Source organism: Falco punctatus, assembly GCF_963210335.1.
Source record: "Falco punctatus genome assembly, chromosome: 3".
Lineage (NCBI taxonomy): Eukaryota > Metazoa > Chordata > Aves > Falconiformes > Falconidae > Falco > Falco punctatus.
In genome coordinates this window covers 58485456-58502641 of record NC_137582.1, presented here as the reverse complement: position 1 = coordinate 58502641, position 17186 = coordinate 58485456, and the positions used below count along the sequence as shown (strand labels likewise).

General features: G+C 39.6%; 1 protein-coding gene and 1 long non-coding RNA gene across 2 annotated transcripts in view; one reads left to right on the top strand and one right to left on the bottom strand.

Moving 5' to 3' along the window:
- The window catches only part of MYOM1 (myomesin 1), a 120440-nt gene that overhangs the window by 97466 nt on the left and 5788 nt on the right, over positions 1 to 17186 (top strand). Inside the window, exons 29-40 of the mRNA XM_080381367.1 lie at positions 512 to 571; positions 839 to 906; positions 1477 to 1590; positions 2255 to 2342; positions 3096 to 3134; positions 3228 to 3333; positions 5073 to 5236; positions 6648 to 6684; positions 7000 to 7022; positions 8647 to 8702; positions 13830 to 14045; positions 16848 to 16968. Coding sequence (XP_080237493.1) covers positions 512 to 571; positions 839 to 906; positions 1477 to 1590; positions 2255 to 2342; positions 3096 to 3134; positions 3228 to 3333; positions 5073 to 5236; positions 6648 to 6684; positions 7000 to 7022; positions 8647 to 8702; positions 13830 to 14045; positions 16848 to 16968 — 1092 coding nt within the window. The remainder of the gene's footprint in view (positions 1 to 511; positions 572 to 838; positions 907 to 1476; positions 1591 to 2254; positions 2343 to 3095; positions 3135 to 3227; positions 3334 to 5072; positions 5237 to 6647; positions 6685 to 6999; positions 7023 to 8646; positions 8703 to 13829; positions 14046 to 16847; positions 16969 to 17186) is intronic.
- Positions 8794 to 13822, bottom strand: LOC308061442. Its single transcript, XR_013927231.1, has 2 exons — positions 12975 to 13822; positions 8794 to 12666 (listed from the first exon to the last, which is right to left on the bottom strand). It is a non-coding gene; the product is annotated as an uncharacterized lncRNA (long non-coding RNA).

The window sequence follows — 17186 nt, the reverse complement described above, 5'->3', positions numbered from 1 at the left end:
GCCATATTGCTTGCCTGCCTCGTATAGTACAGGGCATGTGTGTGAACTGAAATTTTTAAAGTCCTGGGAGGGAGGGGAATTGTTACAGAAATGTAAAATATTGCAGCTTGCTATGGTTTGGTTTTCTATGTGTGGAACGAAAATTTCTAAAAAGCCCATCCAGCCAGGAGCAAGTAGTTGCACCTCCTAGAGCTCATGCAGCTTGTTGACTCTGGTGCCACTCATTTGCCTTCCTATTGAGAGCAGAAAGTAGCTGTATGATTGGGGGTTATGCTTCATCAGACATGACACATCAAACTTCTGATGACTGCAAGCAGCTAGGAAAATTGAGTTAGCCATAATCAGCTTCTGACACTTTGAAATGTTCAGTGAAAACCTGGCCCTATGGCAGGATTCTCATTGACCTCTAAGGGACAGAGCTGCACCTAACTGTTACAGTGACATTCAGCACCGTACAAATGGCACTCCATGTCTAACCTTGGATTTTTTTTTTGCTGGTTTTAATTCCTAGTATTCAAGAAGCTGCAGGATGAAGCAGATTTCCAGAGAAAAGAATGGCACAGGAAACAAGGTGATAATATGGTTACTTATAAGAATCACACGTGTTAGTCTGTTAAGAGTTTGTTTTTATTTCTATATATTAATTTTAAATAGATGTTTTTTGTTGTTATATGGTTGCTTATCTTCTGAAGGAGAAATAGGAAAATAAAACCACATTAAAACATAACAGTATTCTTGTCAAGAAAAACACATTTGTCTTTGGTTTTGTATCATGAATAGCATTGATGTGACCTTTAAAAATATATTTTTGTTATAATACATCTGTATTTTTATACAGGTCCTCATTTTGTGGATAAACTGGGATGGGAAGTTACTGATGACTGTAACGTGATGTTGAAATGTAAGGTAAGGGGCAAGGAAAACATTGATTACAATGTTCAAAGCACTTTGACCTACCACTACTTAGATGATGAGGGTAGGAAGGGACTATAGATACGCCCTTTGCTTTTGTACTCCCAGTTGCATATTGGATACCGACAGAGCCTCTGAAGGCTAATCACGCTGGGGCAACTGCTCATTGTGTGTAACAAAATACCTTGGAAGATAGCTTGAACTTTTTTCTCCAGGTCTGTCAGCCACCCATTCAGGAAAAGGCACCTGAATAGGAATGACAAGTCTTTGTAAATCCTGGGACTTTCTCATTTTTGGCCAGTTATATGGTAGAAATCCCCTGGGCAGGATTCACTGGTTCCCTGGGCTCCTTGAAGCTGCTGGCAGTCCTTTTCTCTTTCTTTCCATCCCTGCTGTTTTCCCTCTTGCATCCCTCATTTTAAAATGGAGGCCTGCAATAACTCACTCTGATCAAGTTGTAAAGCTCGCTGTCCTTTTATGAGAGATTGAACAAGCTGGCCCATGTACTAAGTTCCCCTGCTCAAATGAAGAGAACAATTACAATGTGGTTTTCATCCATCTTAGGTGGCTAATATTAAGAAGGAAACACACATTGTATGGTACAAAGATGACAGGGAGATAATGGTAGATGAAGAACATGACTTTAAAGACGGCGTGTGTACTCTGCTGATATCAGAGGTGAGTGACTGTCCTTGTTAGCCCTCAGCTGAAGTCAGTGTTACGAATTCAGATGAACGATACGATCTAATCTAATATTTCAGCAGAACAATCAAAAAAGGAAGTGGGTTTTCAAAATGAAAAAATGAGGCGTCTGCGTTCTAGCTGGAGCAAATGTCTGTCTATAACTGCTTGTTCAGATTGTCAGGAAATGATGACAGAAGAGATAATAAGCTTGTCACTTCCTTTCTATGTCAGTTTAACAACAGAATGAAACCACATTTATGTTTCAAATAGCATTTGGAAAGCGCTTGTCACTCAGGCTTTCCAAGGACCACCCTCGGAGTCACCAGAGGTCTGGTCCCTACCCAGCCTTGCTGCAGGCTCGAGGGGGTGACCTGCATTCACCACTTCATTTCTTTGCTCTTGGTTCTTTGGCTGAGGAAGGGAAGAAGTGTCAGGACCCCCCGGGGCTGGAGGCTCCCCCACAGCTGCAGGCCAGGACCCCCCAGCCCAAGCCCATCCCACCACCCTGGCCAGCAGCAGGGCAGCTGGGGGGCACCGGGGGAAGCCCCAGCCTGGGGTACCTCCCTGGGGACAGGACATCAGCTGTGTTCGGGAGTAAAATCTAGACTTTTCTACAGTAACTGTTCTGAAAACTTTTCTTGCTGTTACAATATTGCAGTTTTCTAAGAAAGATGCTGGCACTTATGAAGTCATACTGAAGGATGACAGAGGAAAGGACTCCACTGAGCTACAGCTTAAGGACACAGGTCAGAGCCACTTTCTGCATGCTGTCAGCCACACCAGCTGGCAGCCTGGGTGCTCGCCTGCAAGCGGGTCCGGGGTACAAGCAATGTGTCCCCTTCCTGTGGCTTTGTTCCTCCTGTGTACAAGGTCATCTCATTAGAAAAAATGAGATTTTTCAGTTCAAATAGTGTTTGAATGCAGCTTATTGCATCTGGATTCTGTCTAATTTTGGAAGAATATGATGACTAATGCTAAGTGAAATTATAATGGGTTTCCTCAGGGGACCATCAGTAGTGTAAGTTTACAAGTATAGAAAGAAATTATAGAATTACGTAATTTTAAAAGATTACACATTTTTATTATGTTTTGCCATTCATTTGTTTAGGGGCCTTCCCACTCAATGTGATTACTATATATTTAAAGTTTCACTTACGTTTCCAAGCAAGAGGCAAATAACTCTATCCATTAGAATGTATATAGATGGCTTAGCATTCCAACTGAATAGTGTCATTTACAAAAAACCCCCAAAACAAACCAAAAAGTTTTGCTCAGCTGCAGCAGTATTTATCAAGGCTGCAGTTAAATAAAGCCTGGAAATTGTGGATTAACAGGCTATATTGCTGCATTGCTTACGTTTCTAATATGCTTTATAAGGTCGGTCCGATTTCTTTTTCAACCCTACTGGTGAGAATATTTCAGAGCCAGTCCTTGTCCTGTTATTGACTTTGCTTGAGCTGCAGTCACAGAGTCTTAGTCTCCGGATTTTATTTCCACAGCTTTTGCAGATCTGATGAATGAAGTATGCAGAAGGATTGGTAAGAACTTCATTCTCTCTTCGAATGAATGACTCATTGTGACACTCAATGAATGGCTGCACGGCTGCATAAAACCATGTGCTCTTCTTTCAGCTTTATCTGCCACAGACCTGAAAATCCAGAGCACAGCTGAGGGTATCAGACTGTACTCCTATGTTACTCATTATGTGGAAGATTTGAGAGTAGGCTGGGTGCACAAGTAAGTATGCAAGAGCTTTGCAAATGCCAGTGCAATTTTGGTTTTATAGATTCAGAAAGAACCTGGATATATGAGAGGGGCGAGGCCCTGGTTTCTTCTCACCTCTTATGAGTCCTTATCTCATATGAGTTAGTTTCAGTGAATTACGTCCACATGAAACCAGTATGAATCAGGTGTTGGTGGTGCAGGGCCCTCCTGTTGTTTCCCTCATGAGACAGATAGTCCCATGCCATGAGATGCTGTCAGGGATGTGTTGCTTCAGGTGCTTCCCACCTCCTAAATGGGAGCTGCAGCTTTCCCTGAATCAGTTTTAAGAAGTGATGCAAATACAACCTGAGAGACTGACAAGCTTTAAAAGAGGCCAGCACTGTGGGTTCAGAGATACCTAGCCTGGAGGTCTGCTTGTCTAGAAGCCACAATTCATGGGAACTGGGACAAGTGGGAATGTCCTTTTAATACATGGGTTCATGTTAGGAGGCAAAGGAAGTTCAAGCATGTGCCTGGGGCAGTAAAATCCAGACTGCTCCTCCTGTGAGTGCTAAGAACCTAACCAAGACGGACAGAAGAACTGTGATTTTTAAAAAGAATTTGAATGCCCAGCTCCCCACAAAATTAATGGGAGTTGTATATCCAAATCCATAAGACATCTTTGAATTCTCAGCCAGCATAAACAGCACGCACTGGAAAACCCAGAAAAGTAAACAGCTTCAGATCTATTATTGCTATTCTTGCTGTTTCACTTCCTGTGGACACGGTAGTAGTTAGACTTTAGGGTGGAATCTGAATTACTTACATCTCAAGAAAACTCATTTACATGAGTTTTCTTGAGAGAATACCCAGGATGTGCTGTAGCAGTCTGGCTGTAATTATTGACACCGATGCTAACCAGCAACCTTGTCAGAGAAATGAAAGCTATTTGAGGCTTTCCTGTTTCTTGGCACCCATTTTGACCTGGTATCACCAGAGGTCCTAAGTATTTCAAAACTGCAAGTGAGTATGAAGTATTCTGAGTTTTTGCCCCTTCTCTCATATTAATTTTTAGAAACTAGTTTTGTCTTGAAGCATATCAAATTAAACTAGAAAAAAGTGTTCTTTTCCCTTCAGTATATTCAAAATTATCAGTTCAAAGATTAAAATAAAACCAGTAGCTTATTTGACGAATATCTTTTGCCTCATCCAGGGCACTTAACTGCTTATCTAGGAAGCTGAGAAATTGATAATTTTGTGGAAGAGGATACATTTATGTCAAAATATGTTTAACTGTAAACACCAAAGCACAGCAGAGCATCAGAAAACAGCCCAACTGGGCAAACACCACTTGTGACAAAAGTGTGGGGTTTTGGTAGGTACAGCACCGTATAGGTTTTTTTGCCCAAGCAGAAACAAACCTATGCTAAAAAGAGAAGATGAACATTTAAGGATGCATGGATTACCCTTCAGAGATCAGGCTTTTACATTTGTATAACTCTTCTATGGCTCAGGTCATAGGCTAAGATGCATAACCTTCCTGGAAGCTCTGAGGAGAGCTAGACCTTCAACAGGGAAAGACTGTCATACCAGTTCTGCCCAGCTGGCCTACAGCTTTAGCAAGAATTTGACTTCAAAAGTTTAATACGGTGACGTACCATTGCTCCTTGGAAATCATGTAGTAACTGCAGATGTACTCAGTGACTCAGCATGAGCAAATCCCATTTGTACTCCAGTAAACTGAAAGAGTAACATTGTTTTGTATTTTCCAGTGATACCCAGATTAGGTTTACAGACCGAGTGAAGACTGGTGTCACCGGGGAGCAGATCTGGTTGCAGATCAATGAACCAACTCCGCAGGACAAAGGCAGATACACAATGGAACTCTTCGACGGTAAAACAGGACACAAAAAGACAGTGGATCTTTCTGGACAAGGTAGGCCATTCCCTCTGCTAACACTGTGTGTGTGGGCATCGTACTGCGTGCGGTAGGGCAGGGGTGTCAACGGCAGGATCTCGCTACAGAGCTGTGACTGCTGGGGTTGTAGGGTCGGCGTGTGTACCCAGCAGTGTTTGTGGAGACAGTGCAACTTGTTTTCTCCAAGCTGTGCTCTTGAGTCAGAAATTATGAACAGCTTTTTCCTATTTCAAATAGGCGCTTACAGTTTGCCTACTGAGACATCAGCCCAGTTTCTGAGCTATCTTATAAACCCCCCTGTGTTGCTGGCATTGATTGGCAGTTTTAAGTACAAGCTGTAGCACTGAACGCTTTCTCTATCTCTTCCTTCCAAGTAGTAGTTGGAGGAGGAAGTGAGGGACAAGTTTGTTCTGTTTCTTTCCTACTGTATTCTTTGATGGATATAATAGGGGTCCTTATTCTTCAGAGCTGACAAGACCTTTCATCAACATGATGAAGGACTGTTAGGGGAACAGCTGAAATTACTTGGATTGACTGTTGGAAGCTTTTGCTCTGAGAGACCTCTTAGATCCTAGGAAACAGATTAACTCCTTCCGACCTGTTGAGTTTCCATCCCCAGCCATTTCCACCCTTAAAGCTTCACTTTGGGTCTGCAAGCTGTGTAAGGGCCACAACCTTATAATCATCTCCCCCTTGCTCCTTCTGTACTCTATCTCCACTTCCTGAGAAAAGAGATTTCTTCTTCCCTTTCAAAGCAGGAAAGGCTGACCTCCCACATGATGGTAGCCTAGTCTGAATTTACAAAGGAGACAATAGTTTTCTGTTTGGTCTGTTCATGGCCGTCAGTGTGATACTTCAGAGCAGGTGTGAAAAGCACTTGGGAAAACCAGATGTCTTGTATTCCATAAGCCAGTGGTCTCCAAAGCAGGATGCATGCAAGATGATCTGCTGGGATGTGGGAAGAAAATATAAGAGAACTTCTGTACTGCACTTACATAATTTATAAATAAATATACATATAGTGGTAGTGTGTGCTCAAAAAAAATTTTAGATAGAGGTGTAAAGTGAAAAAAAGTTTGGGAGACCACTGCCATAAGCTATCATTTAGGTGGTGCGTTGTGGGTTTCTTCCTCTTCTTGTGAAATTATTTCAATCTATTGCTCCCCTGCTATCTCTTTGTCTTAAAGCTTGACTTTTAGAAGAGAAAAAGTGTGCTTATGTGTTCATACGTGTATATAATAGCTGCCATAGATGGCCTTTATTAGTTGAACCATTCAGCGTTTTAGGGTTTATACAATATACACCCATCCATCCATTAATATTTCTTTAATGATGTCTACATTTTAAATTTATTTCTGCATTTTAAATTTGAACTTGTGATGATTTATCTCTGAACCTACCTTTAAAATCAACTTTTCTCTTTACAAAGCATTTGATGAAGCCTTTGCCGAGTTCCAGAGGTTAAAGTAAGTATTATGCCATCTAAATACAGTAATGGCACTCATAAAATAAAAATAGTGTTGGCTTATTTTGTGCTGGAGCTAACCATAGGCTATGAAACAAACCTTATTCCTACAGAAGCCTGTAGGAGTTTTGCATGTGACTTCTTTAGTGTAACCCTTATATAACAGTTGAGTAATAAAGAAAAAGCAGTATTGCCAAATGATGAGAGAGAGTTTCCTTAGTGGATTAAAGGCAGTTAAAAAGATAAGCAGTTTTTCAATCACTCTAAGTAAGCCTTAACTGAAATTGGACTTTCTTTTTGTTTCTTTCAATTCCAGGCAAGCTGCGATTGCAGAGAAAAGTAAGTGTGCCTTCTTTGACAATGGTTGCAACAAACTGTTTATGAAGGTTTTCTTCCTCTCCAGGAAGGTTGTGTGTTGGGAAAGAAAGGGCTTGTATACATGTGTATGTGCTTGTGCTCATCCTAAAACAAGTTTGTCCATACACCAAGAAAAAGCAAGGAGAGTGACCTTTTTGTGATTTAACATTGGTGCACATTGCAGCTAATCATATTGCAGTTATGGATTATGTTGATTTTTCCCATCTAAGCTCCTGTTGTCATTACCAGTTAGACTTCTCTAAAAATTAGATTCATTGCTGGGATCTCTCATGCATGTTCTATGCACAAAAGTGACTTTGTTTTCAAAGATGGAGGAAATAATTTGGCTAATTCTGAACTATCTAAAATGTCAAATGACTCTGCATTACATACAGAAATGGGTAAGAAAGCAACAGCAGCTTTTGCATTAAAGACAGATCCCTGAACCCCCTCATAGTTTTGCCTGTGTGTTAATTCCAACATAGCAACTAAAACAAAAGTATGTATTAACCACCCAAGGAATAAGTCATTAGAATTGAACTTGAACTATTAAGCTCAGTATTCTCCCTATTTACAGAAAAACACATGGAAAAAATGTAACATCAAAAAAATCTCCCACTCCAGATGACTTTCAGACTTGCATAAAAATGAGGGCAGAACTGGCATTTGAAAAGTTATTGGAGAAAAATGTGTAGAGAGATCTGAGCTAACTCCTCCTGGACATATACTCCAAATAGAGCGGAGCTTGTATATGTACAGTGACCCCCTACATGTCCCAGCTGAGACAGCGCAAAGGGGTCAGTAATAGTCCTACCCTGGGCATTTAGTTTTTAACCCTGGACCATTCATAAGGGGCTGGCATGTTAAATGACTTAACACAGTCCTATTCCTGGTCTCGTAGGGTTGTTATCTCTGTGCTGCAGAGCACATCTTTTACAGAATACATTAGAGGGCAACATTCTGTATAGTCATTTCCTTCCTCTGCTAGGCTCCACCAAGACATATAACGAACAAAATCCATATTCCAGGATAAGCGCACCAAAGACTGCATGTGATCAGTTTATTTGTATTTATGTAAGATTCCTATGGGACTGAGCTTAAAACTAGATCAGGTATCAACGTCATTTACAAAGAGATGCTTACAAAGCGGTGGAATTTTAGTGTTGTCACTGAGCCTGAAGTCTCTTTGTATTTAGATTAAAACCTAATCTCCACCACTTCATTAGGTGTCATTCATCTCCTTTTGGAAACCAACGTTTTTAGCTTATGTCACTAAAAATTTAGAGCACTGGATCTCAAAAATTCAGACTTCTTTTTGTGCACTCAGAAGTAACACTGAATTGATGGCAAAATCTGCAGGACACAGCACATGTACTTTAATTCCCTTCTGTAAGTGACTGACACCGGCTATCAACACATCTTTTGCTGTGAATTCAATGGTTTTTTAAGTCCAAATGTTGTGCTAAGAATGCTGAATAGTTCTCTGCTAGTGCAGATATCAGAGACAAGTTTGTACATAAATAAGGTAAAAAACTAGAGGGGAAACAAGATCTAGGACACAGTTGATTTTGAGACACTAAAGAAAATTACTTTCATTTATTTCCAGATCGTGCACGGGTACTTGGAGGTTTGCCCGATGTTGTCACCATCCAGGAGGGCAAGGTACAGTAAAGTAACTGAAGCTTTACACAACAGCCCAACAGCTTGAATGCCTTTCAATGATGGGAAAATATTCACCTTTTTTTTTTTTAAAAAAGATGCCATCTTTAAAATCTGCTACGTTATTTATTCATCCCCTGCCTTCTGTACATAATTCAGCGGTCTTGCACAGATGGGTTTATGTATTCAGGGCAGTGTCTTTTCTTAAGCATTAGATAAAAGTGAGATGACAATGTGAGCTGAAACTAAATTCTTTATATAACCAGCTCTTTAAAAATTCATGCATAGGTTTCACAGTCAGATTTTTTTTTTGTAACAGGGTATCAGAGAAGTTTAATTCCTTTTTTTACAAAATAGCTAGTCATTCTATGTCTTTTGCAGTTAACTTCCTTGCGATGTGGCAAGATAGTCACACCCATCAAGGCTGGCTTTTAAATGGTGTAAAAGTAGTAAACCATAACAACTCAATTCTCATCCAGACAAAAGGAGAATGTTTTCTCTATTTCATCAGTGTGAATGAGAAGGAAGTCAAAAGAAGTCACTGGGGTCACGCTGGATTATATTAGCAGAGTTTAGCCGCAAGCTTATTGTAAGGCACTCCCAGAGGAACACGGCTACATTAATGCTTGAGCAAAGAACAGATGACCCAGAAAGTCAGTTCTCACTCTCACACAACCTTTTCCCAGCACGCTGCTTCTACAAGTTGCTGCTTAATAGTACTGAGACCAAGAAGCGCTTGTGCTTTGCTTCCCACTGGTCTGCCACTAGCCAGCTCCTCTTTATGGTGCGTGCGAACATTGAAATAGGGCACATGAATGTCATTGAAAACGTGTAACAGGACAGCTACATTACGGCAGCCTCCTGATATTTCTGGCTTTATCTGGCAGTAGGTCAGCTGGGTTAGAAGCATTTGATTATAAGCTGAGCAGAAGTGTTAAGAATCTAAAATATTGATCTGAATTGCTTAACAATGCGAGATGTAGCATAGCCAACAAATAGTAGACTGCAGCAGTTCTGGGAAAATTAAGTATGTTGGCATTACAAAATGAAATAGCATTTAATTAAACCTTTCATTAAAGGATTTAGCAGTTTGGGAAATGCTGTAGAAGAAAGAAGCGCTCCCATGAGAACTGTAACTGTAGGTAGAAGCCACAAAGAAACAATGAATTTGCAGATTCTCAGCTAATAGTGCTTGAGCTTGGAGACCAGATTCTTATGCTGCTTTGGCAGAGGATAAATTTGCGTGGTTATTACCAATTTTAAGCCTTCTGCCAAAAGAGAGTTAATATGAACTTGAGTATAAACTTACTATAGCAAAATGTGTAGTGTTTATAAAAAAATGAGTTGCAAAATGTTACCTAGACACACAATGTCCTTGACCACAAGGACATTTATAATGTTTGAGTAAGTGACTGAAAACCTCCCAGAACTTGAGACAAATATCCCTGACCTTATGTTTCTGGATTCAGTAGATAATGTTTTTGAGAAATGCAGCGGGACAGAGTGATCAGGGAAAACTTCACTTGTTTGGGTGGTGTTGGCTCATCTGTCTATTGTTTGCGTATATGCTGGAGTGAGGGGAATGCACCTCTCTGTTGTGTAATTCATGCAAATTGCACAGTCACCCACGATTCTGAAAAATAGAAAATGAGGTAGCAGAGGACTGGCAATTGCAAGCTTTGATTCTGAATAGAAGTGCAGCCGTAACTACAGAGCTATATGAACAGATTGGTCCCCCTGGCTTGAACTTCCAAGCATATGCATATCTCAGACTTAAACTTAACACCATGACTGTGATGCTATTTATTAGCTTTTTACATGTAAGCTGAAGGATACGTGTGAGAATAAATGAACCACTGTTTACCCAGTGTTAATGAAACAGCCTTCCAGATGGCCTAAGAGGCTTCCACTGATAGACATAAATGCTCTTCAGCAGTGTGATATAATTGGAAAAGGCTAAGTGTCAGTTCCTATTAGGGAGGAATTCGACCTGACAGAGAATTCTAGTGTAAGTTTTGTGTAAAGTCAGCCAAATTAACTGTTTTAATGAAGACCTGTAAGTGAGTAAGAGGTTTTATTTTTAAAAGGAGAGACTTAGGATTCTGACAGACAGTCACTTTCAGACCTAGAAGCAACATGTTACATTCTCCTGCCTACCTACTCCCTATTCTACCCTTTGCCAGAGGTAGGTGCCCTCACAGGGAGGCTGGAAGAAGGAAGCAGGTTCCCCTGACTGAGCTGCTTCAACTCACTCACTGGCATCTTAGTCCAAACCACGCATGAGTGTGAGTTTGTGCTAATATGCAAGAGGAAAGGGAATACTTGAAATACAATGACACGTTTCCTCTGCCACCCACGCTATCCTACTTGTGATAATCTGCAGTGAAAGACAGAAAAGCTAGTGGGGAGCACAAAGGGCCTGGACCTGAGGCTGCTGGTTGCTCCAGGTGCACATGCCTCAATGTCCCAGGTCCACACTTGTTATGGGAACTTCTGTGTGGAGTTCTGAAATGCTGAGATCCGTTTCAAAGAAATGGGGTTTACTCACCCAGAATTTTTCAGATAGATCTGATTTCCTGACAGATTTCATTCACTAACCACAACATTTAGACAGTTTCCCCCCCCTCCCCCCTGCCCCAGGCAATCATTAGAGGCAGATGACTACTGGAAAAGGGGGATTATCTTGAAGGGGAAAGGTGCCTCTTCCCCCCAGGATTAGAGGACACACTTTTTTTTTTTTTACCAGGATAAGGATTTAAAGTTGAATACAGCATTATAATCAGGGGTTTCAGTGAGTAATAAAGATATACATGAGCAAAGACAATCTCCTGCCTGAAGAACAGAAAACCTGACACAAATAGATGCATAAACAGTGGGCAATCACTTCTCTTTTCTAAGGCTCCCTCTCTCTATATATATATATGTAATTATGGAATTACCTTCCAGAAAACCAAAGATCTCACCATCTACATAGTGAGTGATAAGACATATCTCTGCACATCAGTAGCTGGAAAATAAATAATAAGAGTTGAGAACATCAAGAGGAGGCAGTGATGTCAAACAGGAACTAGTGATGCAAGGTTAAGGAAAACGCAGCTATTTTAAGGAATGATTTAGAAGAATAAAAGTCATCACTGCCACTTGAATCTCTTTGAATTAAGGAGTACTGACACTACTTCAAACACCCAAGGTTTGAATGATGCCACTAATAGAGTTGCCTGGGCATGGACTTCAGCTCATTAGCATCTTGGAGTGGGAGCTGAGGCCACTCGGTGCTGATCTCCTGCTTGCTAGGCAATCAGAAGACAATAAAGAAATACTGAGCACCTGAAGGGGCCCATATGCAATGCCTGGTGGAGGCTGAGGGCATGTTTGTATCAAGAGTGATAAGGAAGAGGGGGAAATGTAAAACCTCTTGTTTTCCCCTCATTTTTCAAAAAGATGGACTGATACGGCAATCAAAACCACATTCACATTCACAGCAGTGGGCTACAAGAGAAGGCAGTCAACAGCCCCACACTGTAGCCAGCTGCAGGTGCTGCAGGGAATCAGACAGAGGCCATTCCACTGTGCCATAACCACCTCTCCCTTGGAACCTGTCTTTCCCTCGGTACCAAGAATTGTGTTGTTGATGGAGGAAAGGCTTCCCCCTCTCTTTTGTTCTCATTTTGGTCCTCAGGGCATGTGAGATTTATTTGATGTTTATTTTGTTCTCAGAGGTACAAAAATATTTTGTTTTTATAGAGGTATCAATTTTTTCTATCTGCTCATTTCAACAGCCTTTTGGGTGTCTCTCTTCTGTCCCATCTTTCCACCATTTCACTACCAGATAAGAAGCAGAGAGGCGAAGGGAAGGTAGCCTGTTCAGTAGATTTCTCACAGTAGATTTTTATCTTGACAGCCGATAGGGCCAATGACGTGAATGCTTTTCAGTTGTCTCTATTTTTCACATATTTTTATCAAGAGCCTTTAAAAAAAAAAAAAGGAAGAGAAACTTCATTCCAGTCAAGTGGAAGCTTGTCCATTCCTTATGTATCATTTAGTGCATTCCTAATGAACCACTGAAGACTGTTTTCTCTCCAGTAAAAATTCTTCAATTTCCAACTGAGAAAGTTAGATTCCGCTTTGAATAACATTTGCAATCCAGACCAATGTGCTGTTTAATACTTAGATACAAATGCATTCCTTCCTAAAAAAAGGTCCAGAGAAAAGTCTATGTACCGCTGAAGTTTCATGTGAACATTTTTCACATTTGACTCTCTACGTGACACTCACTTTTGCAACCCCTTCTGAGAAGATTCCCATAGCACTGTGACTGGAGGAGGGGATCACTTGTACGTATTGGTATCTTCCAAACATGAATTTCTCAGCTGACAACAAAAAAAGGAGGCCTGAACATTGTGTGCATGATCGACTTGCCAGCCTACAGAAAATATCCAAATGCCAGTGATCTCTCCAACAACTGACTGTGACAATGAAGAGACTTCCTTCGGTCTGATGGGACTGAATTCAGCCCTTTAGGAACATTACTAATATCAAAGAGAAACACTAATATGAACACCAAAGAAAGGGTAAAGCCTGTATTGATTTCAGTAACAAATAGTTTTACAGGAGTATACAGAACAATTCAAATTTGTTGGAAGAGTTGTCAGGACATAGTTTAAAAACGTTCTAATTAAACAAAATATTCCAGGGACCCTTTGTTCTTAATTATTTAAAAAGGCAGGCACACTTTCTTTACTTCTAGGGTAAACATCTAGTGAGTCTATTGTGAAGAAATCCATCTGACGGTTCCTCAAATTCTCATTTCAGGTCTAACATGCAAATGCAGATAATATCCAATTTTATATTAAATAACATTTATGGAGAAAGCTGTGCTAATGATTATGAGTGTTGAGAAGAAGGTCCATAAAATATTGAAAGGTTTTAATAGAGTTTTTGAATTGAGTTCCTTCTTTTATGATACAGATGACTCTGACAAAAACTATTGATTACTGATGATGATATGCATCCATTTACTAAAAGCAGGAAACTAAATGGGGAGTAGGAACATTTGGAGAATCAGGCATCAAAAACCACAGCAAACATTTACTGACTCTTACTTATAATCTTTTTGTACTTTTTCTACAGGCACTTAATCTTTCTTGTACTGTCTGGGGAGATCCTACCCCAGAGGTCTCATGGCTGAAAAATGAAAAGTCATTTGTATCAGATGCTAATTGCATCCTGAAATATGAATCTGGAAAAAAAGTCAGCTTTACCATTTCTACTGTGTCCACACTCGACTCTGGGAAATACAGCATTGTGGTGAAGAATAAGTATGGCACAGAGACCAGTGACGTCACTGTAAGTGTGTTCATACCTGAGGAAGAGAGACAGTCTCAGCAACAGAAAAAGAATGAAGATAACAAAACAAAAGCATGAATTTAAGACTAGAAAACAGAAGTATGGGGGAAATTTTGAATGACAGGCTGATGTAATCTGTGTGTGTAAATGGCTTTCTGCTTTAGCAGGCAGCCTTGAATTTTTCTATTCATTTCACTTTTGCTTCTAATACACTTAATTGTGCCAGGGAAAACAGGGCCTTTCCTAAATGTTTTCGTACTGCTAACGTCACAGAACCTAGTCGTAGCATCTTGAGCCACACCAAATGCATGCTCACTGTATCACAAGCCTGCTGTTTGACATTATTCCTGGAGCATTTGACCCTACAACGAACATGGAAAGGGTGAAGAATTGTTTCAGTGGAGGCAACTGATGAGGTAGATGGAAAGATAAAAAATGATCGAGGCGTTTTTGAGCAGCAGTTTAGATTTGTTCCAACTTTGGTAAAGTAGCATAGACGGAATGTGTTAGAGAATTAAATCATGGAGAAATTAGTGCTGGGTTTTGTCTACATTAAGGCCCCTTTGTATTGCTGTGTTAATTTAGAGAGGCCTTAATATGGGTGTCATTTACACCCATAAATATTGTTTAATCTGCCCAATTGGGGTAGAAGTACTGTACCATAAATGAAAATTAGGCTGAGGAGGCCAGAATACTAATGTGTATGTGTGTCTGCAAAAATGTATGAACTTCTCCTCTACGTTCACAAATAAACGGAATTCACTTCTTTCCTTCCATCACAAGCTTGTTTCACTGTGTCTTGTTTTACTAGTCACGGCTCTGGTAGTTGTGCACAGTATCTTAGTGTCTTAATGCTTTTACCACCATAATTACCTCCAGCTTCCCTTAGATCCCTGTTAATCTTCACTTTACTGTTCACAACAAAACCCTCAACAGCATCTCTTTGCACCTTTCTGTCCAGACCTTCACATCTCAACTTAACAAGGTATTTTTGCAAATTCAGACATAGTAGTTGCATGCAATTCAATGGACCTGCTCATGAATTTTGATTTAAGGGTGTTAGGTAAGTATTTTGCTAGACTGAGACCTCAGTCAATTTCATCCAAACTTAACAGTGGAGATCAGAAATAACACATTTTTTCAAATCTTTTAAAGCTACAAAAAGAATCTTCACTGGAACATGTGGGTTTTTTTCAGATAAAAATCAGACAAAAAACACTTGTCCAGATCTTTGAACAAACCTACATAGATTAAAAACTCCATGTCAGTTATTTTCCAATGCCACTGATTAATGTTAGCTGAGGAAGAGCAACCGAATGTACATATATGTCCATCCTGGACATATATATATGATTTATATATATGTGATACAATATATATCATATATACATATAAGATCAGCAGAAGTTATCAGTCCAATAGATAATTAGGAGAGCAATGTACATACCATATTAACTATTTTATTTATTAGTGCTACAACACAGTTCTTCACATCAAAATCTAAAGAACAAACATATGTATAAGCATGACCTGTGCAGGTTTCACATGCTTTCTGTTGGTTTTAGCTACTGTGACTGCAGAAATAGTGCTGTTTCTCAGGTACTCATTTTACTGCAGTATTTTCATTTCTGTGAGGATGCCACAAGTAAGTGCTGTACAGTTAATGCTCACTTAAACCCTTGCCATCTGAGGTTTACTGTCAGCTAATATTAAAGCCAAAGTGGAAGCATAAGGAAGTTCTTAATGGCTCAGGTATCAATGGTGGAAGTGGTGATTTTTTGCAATTTTTAATAGTGTTTTTTTAAATAAGTTTCTATAAAGAGCTAATGGTTATGATCTTAATTGTTAAAAAAAAAAGATAATACAGATTTATATCAGATTTATGACCTACCAAAACATGTTAGCATGTCCTTAACTTTATGCATTAATAGTACCACCAGTTTCAAAGAACATGTTAAGTTTATCTGGTATAAATCTTTTTTCTTCCAGAACAGATTTTACATCACAGGGATTTTTAACATGAAATTATGTAAAACTAACGTGTTTTCAGCATTTCACATAAACAAGTGCATGTGTTCACACAGCCTTATCTCCTAAAACAGTTAAAACTCAAATATCAAAGGATATATAAGGTTTAAGCGTGTAATTATGTATATTAACAAATCAATATGTTATAAAAAAGTCCAGACTATTTACTATAGCTGCTATGTATCAGATAAAGTAAAACAGCTTAATTCTAAGATTTAAAAATACAGTAATGAGAAAATCTGTAATTAGAGATACAGCAAGCTTTCTGAGTTTAAAGAACAAATGTAAAATTATTTAGTATTTTCCTTAGTATGACATGAAGCCAATTCAAGGATGATATAAGGTCACTCCATTTTGATCCCGGGACATACACCTTAAAAGCAACAGTGTCACATCTCCCCCCCATCCTTCAGAGTGCAAACAACAATATGACTTGCTCTTTGCAATAACTGATGTTTCCTACATAGCGTTAACATATTTTTAATAATGATTGCATTTTGGCAGCAGTTTCTTTCTACTATTTTATCTTCAAAAATCTGTCCTGCCTCCCTCCTTTTGGCAGAACTGTGAGGGAATAAAAGCGGGTCATCTCCCAGGTAACAGGCTGGAGCCTGTGCGTCTTTGCTTTAGAAGATGTATGTGTCTCTGAAAGTTAGAGCAATAGCTGCTTCTAAACATGTTGCTGCCAGGAATTCAGTTACGGTGGTTTCAAACTGAGTTTGTGATGCATCCACATTTTTTGCTTGTGCGCTTTTTGTTCTTCCTTTGGTTCAGGTGATTGTGATATCTGTGTCAGGACAGACTGCCACAGTCCAAGGACATGATCAAAAAAATAAAACTGCATCGAAAAAGAAAAAAACAACATCAAGCAAACGGAAGGAAGGGGAAAAGCAAGGTAAAAGCACTTTCCCCTTTATGGTCTTCTCCAGTGAAAAAATTGTTAAACATGATGCAGTTAATAGTCTGTGCCAATCAATATTTCTCAGGTCCCAATCAATCAAGTTTACAGTATGTATGCTCTTAACCAACAACAATGCAATGTATGAATTGCCAGGTTAAACCTCAGTGAAAGAGATTTAAATCAACACTTTCAAATCCTCTTTCCACTAGGCT